This window comes from Alternaria conjuncta (genome assembly GCF_024043145.1).
Source record: "Alternaria conjuncta strain BMP 0040 chromosome Unknown scaffold_23, whole genome shotgun sequence".
Classification (NCBI taxonomy): Eukaryota; Fungi; Ascomycota; class Dothideomycetes; order Pleosporales; family Pleosporaceae; genus Alternaria; species Alternaria conjuncta.
In genome coordinates, this window is record NW_026250112.1 from 191,783 (window position 1) to 203,501 (window position 11,719).

Below are 11,719 nucleotides of genomic sequence, written 5' to 3' on the forward strand. Positions count from 1 at the left end.
AATGCGGCAATGTTATCAGGGTCCGTGGTGAAACAGCCCCTGATCGCTCGGTAGCCCCACACGTCTGGGAAAGCACATGGGCTACCAGCATGGCCGACAACTCCAGCCAGGGCCTCTTCTCCCGCCGCCCCTCGTTTTTCGGCGGCAAGACCAAGGGACAAGGACACAAGCAAACAAACTCGACCCTCGCGCCGCCCCAACTCAACATCACCCCGGCGGCCAACCCCGGGCTAAAGACACCCCCTCTCGAGCTCGACCAATACGAGTTTCCCGCCCGCCTCGCAGCGACGCCACCACGACGCAGGCACGCCAGCAGCAGGCACAGCATCGCCTCGTCCGTCACCGATCTCGGGTCCACGCTGCGGAGGTCACGGTCCGCCTCGCTTCGCACCAACGCGTCGGCCTCGTCCTCGCATAAGAGGACCCCCTCGGCCACCCTGGCCCTCACCTACTCCCCCGAGAAGGCCCCCGTGCCCGCCAGCGTGACGAATGCCTCGCGGCCCGCCCTCTCCATATCCACCTTTTCGCGCAGCAAGCAAAAAAGCAGCGAGAACGTCAAGACCGAGGGTGGCAGCGTCCAACAGCCCCAGGCCCAGGTCTACGAGAAGAGCCCCCTCAGCGCCGTCGACAAGCCCAAGACTCCCTTCGGCAACATGGCTGTCCCCATCCCGCTGCGCCATCCCCCCTCCCAGAAGGAGATCCTCCAGGCAAACCAGCAGTCCAACCGCACCTTAGCACCTGCCGCGCCCATCCCCGTCCCCAACGGCTCCAACCCCAACCTCGTCTTCCAGCACATCCACGAGCTCGCCTCAAAGCGCATATCCACCCTCGACTATCTGCGGAAAGCGTGAGTCCTTCCATTTTCCCTCTTCTATATCAACTCTCACTAATACCCCCCAGCCACGAAGGCCGCATCTACTGGTTCAACACGCTCCTCTTCTCCAAAACAGACCTCACGCGCCTCCCCTCCTTCACAACGCGCAACCAAGCCCGGCGCGCAACCCACTACCTGCTCCTCGGCTTCTCGCTCCCCACCATCCTCGATCTAAACGCAAACTCCCCGTCCGACTACCTCAAAGCCCTCAACGCCCTCTTGCTAGAATTCGAACAATACCAATCCATCCACCCGGCCGACGGCTCCACCCCCTCGTCCCTCTCCCGCGCCCGCCTCCCCCAGATGTTCAAGCGCGCAAACATGGGCATGGGAATGGGCATGGGCATGTCAATGGGGAGTAAAGGCCGGCGGTCCAGCAGCGCGAACGGCGATTTCCCGCTCCTCACTCCAAGCAATAGTTTCACCGGGTCGGAAACAAGTGGAGGTATGGGCGGCGGGTTTGACTCCCCGCCTACAACAGACGATTCCTTGCTCCCCAACGAAAGCTACACGCATCTCCAGACCCCGAGTTTACCGTTCGACCCCGATTTCTTCAGCACGTTTGCTACGCTGTGCGATGTCTTGATTGATTGTTATACGAAGATACTGAGTATGCTTAGTACGCCTGAGAGTGTGGCGAGCGCGGGTGGTGGGGTGCCTAGTTTGGTGGGGGATCTGTTCAACAAGGCGGATGCGCGGGTGAGGAAGATTATTCTTGCGGGGGTTGTGCGCGAGTTTGAGGATAGTTGTCGGGCGGGGCTTAAGAGTGAGGTTGGTGGTGTGGGTAAGGTTGTGCTTGGGGGGTTGATGTAGGGAGATGGGGAAGATGATGATTTATGTGGCGGGCTATTATGATCTGGGCACTTTATGATATCCAACAAGGTACACGGATGGGCGTTTTCTTTTCTTCCTTTCTTCTTCTTGTTCTTTTGGTTGGCTACTTCCTTCTTGCATGGAGATGGAGTTGAGAATTTTAGAATATACGGTAGCATATGGCGTGGTATAGCATAGCATGAGAAGGTCAGATAGGGATATACGCTGGATAGCGTAATTCCTCTAGGGCTTCTATAGCACAACGAATGTGCCTCCAACTACAATAATACCAACACACCACCAATATCCATTCTCAAGCAATAATAACCCTATGCTCAGAAGAGGTTGTGAGGGAGGACCTCGGGAGTCACCTCCCCATCCCAAACCGTATCCTCTGAAAGATTTGAGCAATGGCAACCCCTGTCTCCTAAGCAGCAGCCGCTTCGTTCTTCTCCACAAGATCCACAACACCCTTCCCCCTTCCCACCTTGACCTTTGTCTTCTTCGCGGGCTTCTTCTCTTTCTGCCCCTCACTCCCCACGGCATCCCCCTCATCAAGCCCCTCGCTACCAAATATTTCTTCTTCTTCGTCACGCAGCTGCTCCTTCAACTCCGCCAATTCGATCCTCATACTATACGCATCCTCACCATCAGCATAGTATTTCGCTTCGATCTTGTCGACGGTGAAACCGAGGGTTTCGCGGTAGAGATGCAGGGCCGCGTTGTTGGAGACGCGGACGTGTAGGGAGACGTAGTGCGCGTTGAAGGTTTCTGCCATGGCGCGCTCTAGGGGGGGTTAGGTGAGTTAGATGGGGTGGGATGTGGGGTTGGGGGTTGATGCTGGTTGTCGGGATGTTGGAATGTTGGGGTGTTGGGATGGATGGAAAAGATGGGTGGTGCTGGTGAGAAGAGTTGACTTACGGGATTGTCTCATTAGTTTCTCGGCGAGGCCCAGGCGGCGGTGGGTGCGCATTACGGATAACGAAGTGATGTGGCCGTGTTGGACGCCGTCGGTGGGTTCCTCTTCCATCTTGGCGAGGACGTAGCCGACGATTTTGGGGGGGTCGTAGGGGGTTTTGGGGGGGCGGGATACCTGAGTGGTGTTAGTAACGTGCAAAACGTATCAACGTGTCACCAATATCGAAAGGACAAGTAACAGCAGATCGTCACGTGTTCCACGTAACGACGGGACTCCCCGTTGCTCAACCATTATTTCATGAACGAGCCAAGCGCAGCACTCGCGAATAACTGCAACTCTCGTCCTTTAATCATTCCTCTTCACACCTGTTCCCAGCTCTTCCCCAAATATAAACACAAAAAACTTACATCAACAGCCACATAGCTCAACTGCGGCCAACTCATCGCATGATACAGATAGTACTTGCAAAAGTAGTTCTCGGGCAAATTCGTAATATTCGCAAGCTGGACATGCGGAATGTCCGATGGGCGTAGGACGCGGATATCCATTTTAGCGGTAGCGTCGTGTATGTGTGTGGTGTTTTCCTAGCTCTTTCTTTACAACACCCGGGTGTGATTTGGGATGTGAGGTGTATATCGAATTGATTAGAATGGCACGGGTGTACCTGTGAGTTGCAGCGCTAATGCGAATGCGGATGGGGGGATGAGCGATGGGTTCCAAGCACTTTGGAAGGTGCTTTGGTGAGAGGGCGATGGGGCGAGTGCGTTATGTAAGCAGGACTTGTGGGGTCAGGTCGGGGTTTAGAAGTTAGCGCGGGGTTAAACGCCGACGCGACATTCCTCATTCCTCAGGAAGCCCAAGACCCTCAATTCGCAACATGACAGACTCAGCCCTTAAGCCTCAAGCTCAATTCCGATCATCCGTCGTACCCTAGAACCCCATCCCATCCAAAATATCAACCAGAAACCACCCCATCCTCACCTATGCGCCTCCCCACAACATGCAGATCCGGCAGCCCAAACGCATCCCTCACCTTCTCTTTTGCCTGAGCGTCCGTCAGGTTAACTTTCAGACGCCATACTTCTATCTCCAAGAGCTTTAATGAAGCAAACCATTCTTTGAGATAGGCACCCTTCATTTCATCCTGTCCTTCGATGATAGCCCGCCCATTCCCCTCCGTCAACCACAGCCTCTCAACCCTCCCAAACCCACTTGCAGGCAGATTAGACGACGCAAAGAACCTTAGCGCGAAGTAGCTAGGGACAAAGGTACACAGAGTGAAGGACAAAGCGCTGGCTTCGACGTAGATCTGGCGGCAGGTGTAAAGTATGGCGCGGACGCTGGGGTAGCGGCCGAGCACGTCTTTTTTGACGAGGAGCTTGTTGATGTTGATGGTGGTGTTTAGGAAGACGAAGTTGTAGATCTTGTTGCGGAGTTCGGCGGGGAGGAGGAGGAGATGTGAGGGGGGTTGGTTGGTGTGCGTGCTGGCGGGTGTTAGGAGCGAGGGTGTAGGTAGGGAGGGGTGGGTGTACGTTTTGTCTCTATTGTGCTTCTGTGGGGAGATGGTGTTGGTGTTGCTTTGTGCGTCGTAGTCGTTGTTGAAGACATCGTCGACGCCGCGGAGGTCTTCGTCGCGGTCGTCCTTTTGTCCCGGAGGTAAGACGCGAGGTTTCATGGAACCTAAGTCGGTGAGGCGAAGCATCGTCAAGGCGTGGGCAACGCGACGTCGGTTTTATGCTTCAAGGTTGGTGATGGGAGAGACGATCGGTAGTCGGTAGGGGAGCTGTCAGTCAATGCTGGCCGCGACACTAGTACAGGGTCTGCATGAGGACAAACGGTGATGGTGACTGCGATTTGGCGCTAATTACATGAGGCTGCAGCCAGAGGACGAGGTTCTGTCCTCGCGATCCGAGACTGCCTGAAGACACGAGCGATCTTCTTGTCTCATACCGAATCTACCACCACTACTACCTACTTGACATCGATCACACGGACAAACATATACTTTCGGAACAAACGTAGCCTTCTCACATCCCAATTTCCCTCCCATTATCCCAGCAAGCCTCTGTAGTGTTTGCGTGTTTCCCTTGTGATAATATTCATGATATTCAGCAGACACCCTCACGTAAACGTACTCCAGCCGTGGAAGCTTATACCGCCCCTCGTATTGCTCAAGCAATTCAAGCGTAGAGAATAGCATGGCAATCGACGTGATGAGTTTTCTCTTTTCACGCCCAATGTGTCCCAGGAAACGATGAAAGTCATATCGCGCATAATTGAAGCCGAAAGTGGTGTGGGAAAAGAAGAGAGACTCGGCCTCAGACCGGGTCTGACGACATGTTCGAATGAGTGAGACGGTGGGGGACATGGGTCGGCCCGAGCTTAATCGAGCGTGTGTTGAGGCAGTCCGCGGGCGCAGCAGTGGTTCGATGGAGGAGTCGGCGAGAGCGTAGCCGTAGATTTTGTTGCGCAACTCGCCGGGAAGGCGCAGCAATGGTGAGTTCTTGGCATTGGCTTCTGTGCTGTGCATGTCAGCGGGTCGAGCCAACATTTGCAGCGACAGTTCCAGAGACAGAACTTACATAAGGTCGTGCGTGTCGACGGCCTCCTCGGGGATGGAAGGCAGGGTTGCGACGTAATTCATCCTGTGCCCGCCCATTTGAGTTTGGGGATTTCTCTGGTGGAAATCGGTTGATGGCGGTTGGTCGCACTGAATCGCAACGGCAGCTGGAACTAATGGGCGATGGGTATATAGTTCGAACTGTGAATGTCAGGACTCCAGCGAGCTGTTGCCTACCCGCTCACAACTAAGGCTGTAGTGAACGCTTGTCCTAACCGAGTCAGCTCACCATATTACTCTCAATCACTCAACAATACCCTCATATTTCAAAATACAAGCCATAACTTTCGTGTATATCCAAATAGCTTCGAACCGAAATAATATGTACGTGAACAAATATGTTACCAAATCGTGCATCCAACCCCATATTTCCCTTCGTAAATGCAAAAGACATAATCTCAAAAACGCCAACGAGATGCCCTTGTTGCTTATACTCCGTTGCCAAATGCGTGATTCGAGTTTTTAGAAACCTCTTTCTTGGCTGAGAATCTCGTCAACCATGGGTTTCACGGTGGGCATGTAGCCTTGCATGACTGGGCACCAGAGCGCCTTCTTCAGTCCCAGTTCTGTGGCCATGTAGTACATCAGCCGATTTATCCATTCTCGCCTCGCTGCAATGTCTATCCTCCTGGGCTCAACCCCATGGTCCAGTGGAGGTAGGTCTAGCGGGTGATCGTACGGGTGCGCAGGGTTGGGGTCAAAGATGTGATTCTTCTTTGCATTTTGGTCCAAGAGCGGGGTGTTCGATGGCGGACTCGCGCCAGGAGATTGGCCGCTTTGCGACTTGGTCCGGATGTTGCGGAGTTCGGAAAATGCCGGTGCTGCCTCGTAGGATTCCAGGGCCGTCGACGGCTCGCTTGAGGAAGACGCGTTGGATGTGGATGTAGCCAGGTGTGGTTGCGAGTGAACTGGCGGTGGTGTTGGCAGGTGAGTAGCGCTGTGCGGTTGCTTGCCTGCATTGCTATCCGGCACAAGACCTGAGCTGAGTACTGAATCCATCGTACCCAGGGGCCATATGCAGATATAGCCCCGCATACCACATATGTCGGTGGCAGATTTCGTATCTATCGGTACAGTAAAGCTGCCAAGTATGGAAGAACAGTTCTTCTCGATGACCTCGACTAGGCGGGCGGTAGCGACCGAGTGATGCGTGCGGAGATTTGCATTACTTAGAGCAGTAGGCATGGACTGCCCCGGGGCTTCTTGAGGACGGAAAGATAGGCAAGGGTCCCGGAATCTCAACATCCAATTCAACATCTCGAGCAGATCACGTAGAACAAGTATGCGGCTTGTACGGTAGAAGCCCCAGATCCAGACACGCTTCAAGCTCGGGTATATGTGAATCTCTTCCGGTGCGCCTGGGCAACCCAAGAAAAGCTTTTGCAACTTGGCGTCGTAGGTCGACCGAGCCTCCGGTGTGTTGGGTGTCATGTGATAGTTCCATGCCGGTGTGACGTTTGCCTCCCAAGCTTCGTAGTCGCTTTCTAGTTCGAGAGCGCTCTGTAGAAGTTCTTGCAAGGCCATGCGGTTTGTTGGTGGGTTTGGACTTTGCTTGATTTCGTGCCATCTGGCATGTAGCATTGCCGCTCGCCATATCAGACGAATGACAAAGGCGTTGGAGTTCTTGTATAGGCTTGGGAGTAATTCGTCTACTTTGACCACATCTCTAGTAGGTATTTGCGGGCGTCTTGCTGCCTGTAAGTTGCCTAATAGCTGTCGCAAGGTTAGCCATCAGCGGAAAAAAGGTAGTCATCTGTGACGGCGATTACCAGATGTGCATAGATGACTTCGTAAAGTCTGGCTGATATGATGTCGCTGTAGAACTCCTCAACCGTCCGCAATTGAAGCATAGCATTTGCGCCTTGGTTGTGAGCCAGAAAGGTGCCTTTCCGCTGTACGCTGGTAAGATTCTGTTCATCACGTTAGATTTTGTGCATACCAGCAAGCTGTAACAAACGAACGTACCTCGTAGATGCCCATCAGATGTACTGAGCAAAGCGCAACATTCGTGGCTGCCTGCTTCTTGTCCGCGATTGCCTTTGTCAACATCGGAAGGGCCCTTCCTACGCATTCCTCACCTAGTGCTTGCGCATGAGAATCATTGTATCTATTAGCGAAGTTGACGTAAGATACTGCGTCAACCGCTGTCGCGATCAATGAGTTCTCCAGGGCGTCTTGATACAAGAGCGGGATAAATGTCCACAGGGCTTCATCTGGCTGGTCGGCTGGTCGGTTCGGCGAGTCGGGCAGCACAAAGTCGTACACAAAGCGCTCAAAAGCTCTTCTACGGAAGTCCGGATTGAGCGACGGAGTAATAGTCAGCCGACTTAGATCGATGGTTGCGGATGCAACGCTTGATGATTCTTGACCTGGGTCATCCACAGAGCCACCGGGCGAATGCACACTACCGCTGGACGAGCGCGTGTCGTCCAGATGGGGTGGTGTTGACTCGTCGCTTGGTGGCGTTTTGATATAGGTGTTATTATAGGTGTTGCTGTAGGCGTTGCTACTTTCGGCAACGGTAGCACGTTGGTTTGACTTTGATCGCTTCCGCCACGACTCTTCAGCTCTTTGCGCAGCCGATGCCGTTTGGTTCCGAAAGAGGATGTCGGCTTGGTCTCGATATTTGCATTCATGGCCTGCCTTGCTACATCGACTGCAAGCTGGTCTCCCCTCATCGCACTACTCTGGCATCAGCCTTGTCCGCATGACCGTCGTTGCCCTGCGCGTGGTGCAGCCCCAGGAGCGGGCAACTCGCAGAAGTGGACAGAAAGAGATGCGTACCTTGACTTTACGGGCTCTGCAAGCCTCGCATCCCTTACTGGGTCGGCCACGATAGGACATGCTTATGCTCTGGAGGCGATGAGGCGGTAAGACGAAAGGGCGGCAAGCTCCGTAGTCGCTGCTGTTCAGGCTCAGGTAAGGTTCCTACGAAGCAAACACTAGCGCGGGCATCCGATTGCACAGAACAAAGAACGTCAAGTCTAATAACTATGTCTCCTCTCTGGTCCGCGAATGTGCTGCGTGGTCATCCGAAGGGTCCTGAGCCAGAAAAGGCGTAGCGGCGATCAGGCTGAAACCCAGGCCACGCTTTTACGAGCTTGGAATGGAGCGCCCGATGACTGGCGGAAGATGGACCATAAGGGTTGAATGGCAGAGATCGAAGGGCATGGGGTCAGGCCCGGTGCTCGGGAAAACGGTGCTGCATAGTGGGTTGATGTGCCGTAGACTGCATAACTGCGTCACAAGCGACAGGCATCTCTCGTTGCTGACTCAGGACTTAGTGGTGTCTTGGCGCTCAGCGGCCTCCCGCTTGCCGACTGCGACGATGCTGCAACACCAGACGAGGCGTTCAACTCCATGCATGTTTCGCGGCACAGCCAGATAAGATTCAGACTTCTTAGTGTCGAAGTTTTTACTCTTTCTGGTGTACCTATCCTCTCATCTATCCTGGACTCCAGTATTAGTTCGCAAGGTCGATGCAGGCCGCCTACTTTCGGAGCGCCTCAAATACGCCGACCAACAACTCCCGATACGCACCCGATCATCGCGAACACGCGATGCCAATGTTTCAACGGTCGTCTAGCAGGGAAAGATGGCATGTCATTTTCAACGGCTCCAGCGTTCGGAGGCCTAAAACCATGACATCAACTTATCATTGGGCGTTGGCAGCAATCAGTAATCGGGCCTCTTCCAACGGGCGACTAGTAAGATTGACTGGACCGCTCCGCGAATTTAAGGTTTGGAAACCACTATGAATTGCGGAGTATTCACCCAAGTCTCTCGAAAGCTCGCCTCTACTATGACGCGCCAATGCGCTTGTGTCTTGAACATTGCGAAGTTTTCTCACCGGTGCCGGAAGCATAAAGGGGTAACCGCATACATTGGAAGACTTTGTTTCACGCTACCCCGAGTTTCAATTTCGTCCACATTAACATCTGACAGGTGTCCGCACCAAACCACAGGAGTTGCGAAGCCAACACGACGCGCATGCACAGACAGTAATTTTCAACGACGAGATGCGCTCATGCTATAGCTTCGCCAACAGGTGCCGACCACCATCCTCACTTCCCAACACAATCTCCTCGCTGCGCCAGTCCGGATTGAACGTTACCTTGTTGAGCGGATTTCTGCGATGCGCCATGTCGAAAAGTTCCTCATATACCCTACCATCATTTCTGCCCAACGCACTGTTCAACAGCCAATCTGGTATCGACCAGGCGTCCACCAGCTTCACCGCATGTGGTCTCAATTCGGCCATAAGGTCGATGATCCCATCCTGCAAGGCAAAGACCGACTCGGGCGGCACGGCGGCCGTCATTGTAAATGAGGAGGCGAATTGGTCGAGGGTGTAAAGCGCGTACAGCTGGGAGCATGTGCGCAGGGCGGGCGATGCAGGCGGGGCTATCGAGGTGAGGCTGTTGTAGAAGTTCGTGACAAGAATTTGCTCTGAGTATGCGCGGCTGAGGTTATGAAGTTGAATCATCAGACGTGTCCACGGCTTCTTCTCAACAACACGTGCTTGATAAGCGCGGTAGGAGAGATCAGCCGCGCGCCACTGGAACACGTCGACTATACCTTGGTCGTCTACAACTCCGTCTTTCAAGACGTTCTGAGGTAAGCGATGGTCTTTGTTGCGAAGATAAAATTGGAAGAGCTCGTCCGTTGGATCCTTGGCCGGTGAATCTGGGTCATTGACCGCATTCGACATCTTCTTGATGAGGTACGCAGCAACCTGCTGGGTAATCATCCAATTGTCGCCCTCCACAGTTGGCTTAGAGAGGTAGTCACCGTTTAGCCCTACCAGCCCACTCCCACCACCGAAGCCATGACCGCCCATTGCGCGTCGACAAGTCTCGATGCCATCTGCAGCAAGCGTCGTACACAGGCTCTTCAGTCCTGAGCTTGCGCTGTGCAACTCCGCCAAGGGACCAAAATCGCCTTTCTCAATATTCTCTCTTGACTTGTGGTATAGCTTGTACATGTACTCGCCAGTATAATGCAACGCAAAAGTAGTCGCAAGCAACGGCAAGATTCGGATCTGTACGGTAGGATAGTCCAGGACCTTCATCTCGCCGTCTGAGGGGTTGGCAGAATCGCGGTCTTTGAATTGTCGCCGGATAGCGCAGTATCGCACAGCGACAGTAACAGCCCGCGCAAGCACCAGCCGCGCATGCATTATGATCTGTCCGCGTACGAACGTCAGACTTCCATATACGACAGCCGGATGACCAGTCCGAATGAATGCGCCTGTCTCGTCCGAAACCTCCGCATACCGGCTCAGCATAGCCGACTTGGGTACGCGGAAGTGGTCGAAGAGCATATATCCATTATCCATACTTGCATACCCGTATTTCGGACCGATATCGCCTACCGCAATCCCTGGCAAAGGTTGATGAGTCTTCGCATCCCGAATCTGCAGGATGAAGGTTTGCGGCCCGTGAGAGGCATACTCGATCTTCTGGTCTTTTCGGTCGGCCTTTCCTGGTCCTTCGGCTGTGGAGGACGTTTTCGGCAAGAGCAATTGTGCGACCACAATCTATACGCGGCTACGTTAGCGAACGCCCAAGGCAGAGATAAAGTTCTGGAACAGTCGCACAAGAAGGGGCTGAATACGTACTGCATGCGTGGCGGTCCTCCCCATCGACCCATTCCACCATTTGCTCGCCGTGAGAGTTGGGCTGTGGATCTCGAACTCTTTCTTCATCGGGTCCCACTTTGCGACGGTTTCCAGGCCGCGTACGTTACTACCATGGCCTAGTTCGGTTTGCGCATAGCAGCCGATTATGTCGTAGTTGAGGATCTTGGGCATCCAATACATTTGCTGTTCTTCGGAGGCTTGCTCGCGTACCGTTGTGACTGTGCGATGCGGTGCATGTCAGCTCCCAGCCCCCCGGTGGTACGATTATGCACGACATCTTTCTCAGCTGCAACCTTCCGTTGACTCACCGAACATGCTCATATGCAAGAAGTATGGGCTCATTTCGTCAGTCAGGTATTCCGCCATCTGGTAGTCTTCATGGTCCCAGCCTTCTCGTCTCATCAATCGCTGAATGGCTTTCGCTCTTGCTAGGCCTAGATGGTACCGCTCTGGTCGCGACAGATTGAGCTGCTGATCTTTACTGAAAAGCTTCTCCTTGCTCAACACGCGGAGGACCTTTTCTTGCCGCTTCAGGAAGTCATCACGGCCTAGAAGGTGCTGTGCGAGTTGGTGGACGTCAATGCCCGAGCCGTCGCGTTCGGCTTGGAGGGTTGCTGTGCCATCGTGTGCGGGCTTGAGATGATCGGTGAAGTCTGCCATGATGCGATTGGCTACTCGTCAATTGTTTGCTCGACCAACAGAGTCAGTTGCAGGCGTTTCGAAGCGAGGTGGGCGGGTGCTGTTGAGGCCGACTGAGCATGCCGCCGGGCATTGGAGACAAGCTCGCATCGTGAATCTCGACGCGCCGGCAATAACGCGGAGATGTAAGCTGCATCACTGCCTCGGTATGCG

At 54.0% G+C, this 11,719-nt stretch overlaps 5 protein-coding genes across 5 annotated transcripts; 1 reads left to right on the forward strand and 4 right to left on the reverse strand.

Moving 5' to 3' along the window:
* Nucleotides 1-89: 89 nt before the first annotated feature.
* J4E85_010422 (uncharacterized protein) lies at nt 90-1,687 on the forward strand (the record flags this gene model as incomplete). Its single annotated transcript, XM_051474631.1, has 2 exons — nt 90-847; nt 901-1,687. 2 exons carry the CDS (start codon nt 90-92, stop codon nt 1,685-1,687), a joined length of 1,545 nt encoding a protein of 514 aa, XP_051321551.1.
* Nucleotides 1,688-2,114: 427 nt separating this feature from the next.
* On the reverse strand, nt 2,115-3,154 carry ARD1 (N-terminal acetyltransferase A complex catalytic subunit ard1; the record flags this gene model as incomplete). The annotated part of the gene is made up of 3 exons (XM_051474632.1): nt 2,115-2,473; nt 2,609-2,780; nt 3,014-3,154. The coding sequence occupies 3 exons, from the start codon at nt 3,152-3,154 to the stop codon at nt 2,115-2,117; spliced, it is 672 nt and encodes a 223-aa protein (XP_051321552.1).
* A 407-nt stretch (nt 3,155-3,561) lies between these two features.
* Nucleotides 3,562-4,308, reverse strand: J4E85_010424 (uncharacterized protein; the record flags this gene model as incomplete). Its single annotated transcript, XM_051474633.1, has 2 exons — nt 3,562-4,090; nt 4,139-4,308. 2 exons carry the CDS (start codon nt 4,306-4,308, stop codon nt 3,562-3,564), a joined length of 699 nt encoding a protein of 232 aa, XP_051321553.1.
* A 1,380-nt stretch (nt 4,309-5,688) lies between these two features.
* J4E85_010425 (uncharacterized protein) lies at nt 5,689-7,275 on the reverse strand (the record flags this gene model as incomplete). The annotated part of the gene is made up of 3 exons (XM_051474634.1): nt 5,689-6,939; nt 6,996-7,136; nt 7,192-7,275. The coding sequence occupies 3 exons, from the start codon at nt 7,273-7,275 to the stop codon at nt 5,689-5,691; spliced, it is 1,476 nt and encodes a 491-aa protein (XP_051321554.1).
* Nucleotides 7,276-9,256: 1,981 nt separating this feature from the next.
* J4E85_010426 (uncharacterized protein) lies at nt 9,257-11,527 on the reverse strand (the record flags this gene model as incomplete). The annotated part of the gene is made up of 3 exons (XM_051474635.1): nt 9,257-10,765; nt 10,847-11,085; nt 11,176-11,527. The coding sequence occupies 3 exons, from the start codon at nt 11,525-11,527 to the stop codon at nt 9,257-9,259; spliced, it is 2,100 nt and encodes a 699-aa protein (XP_051321555.1).
* Nucleotides 11,528-11,719: the final 192 nt, after the last annotated feature.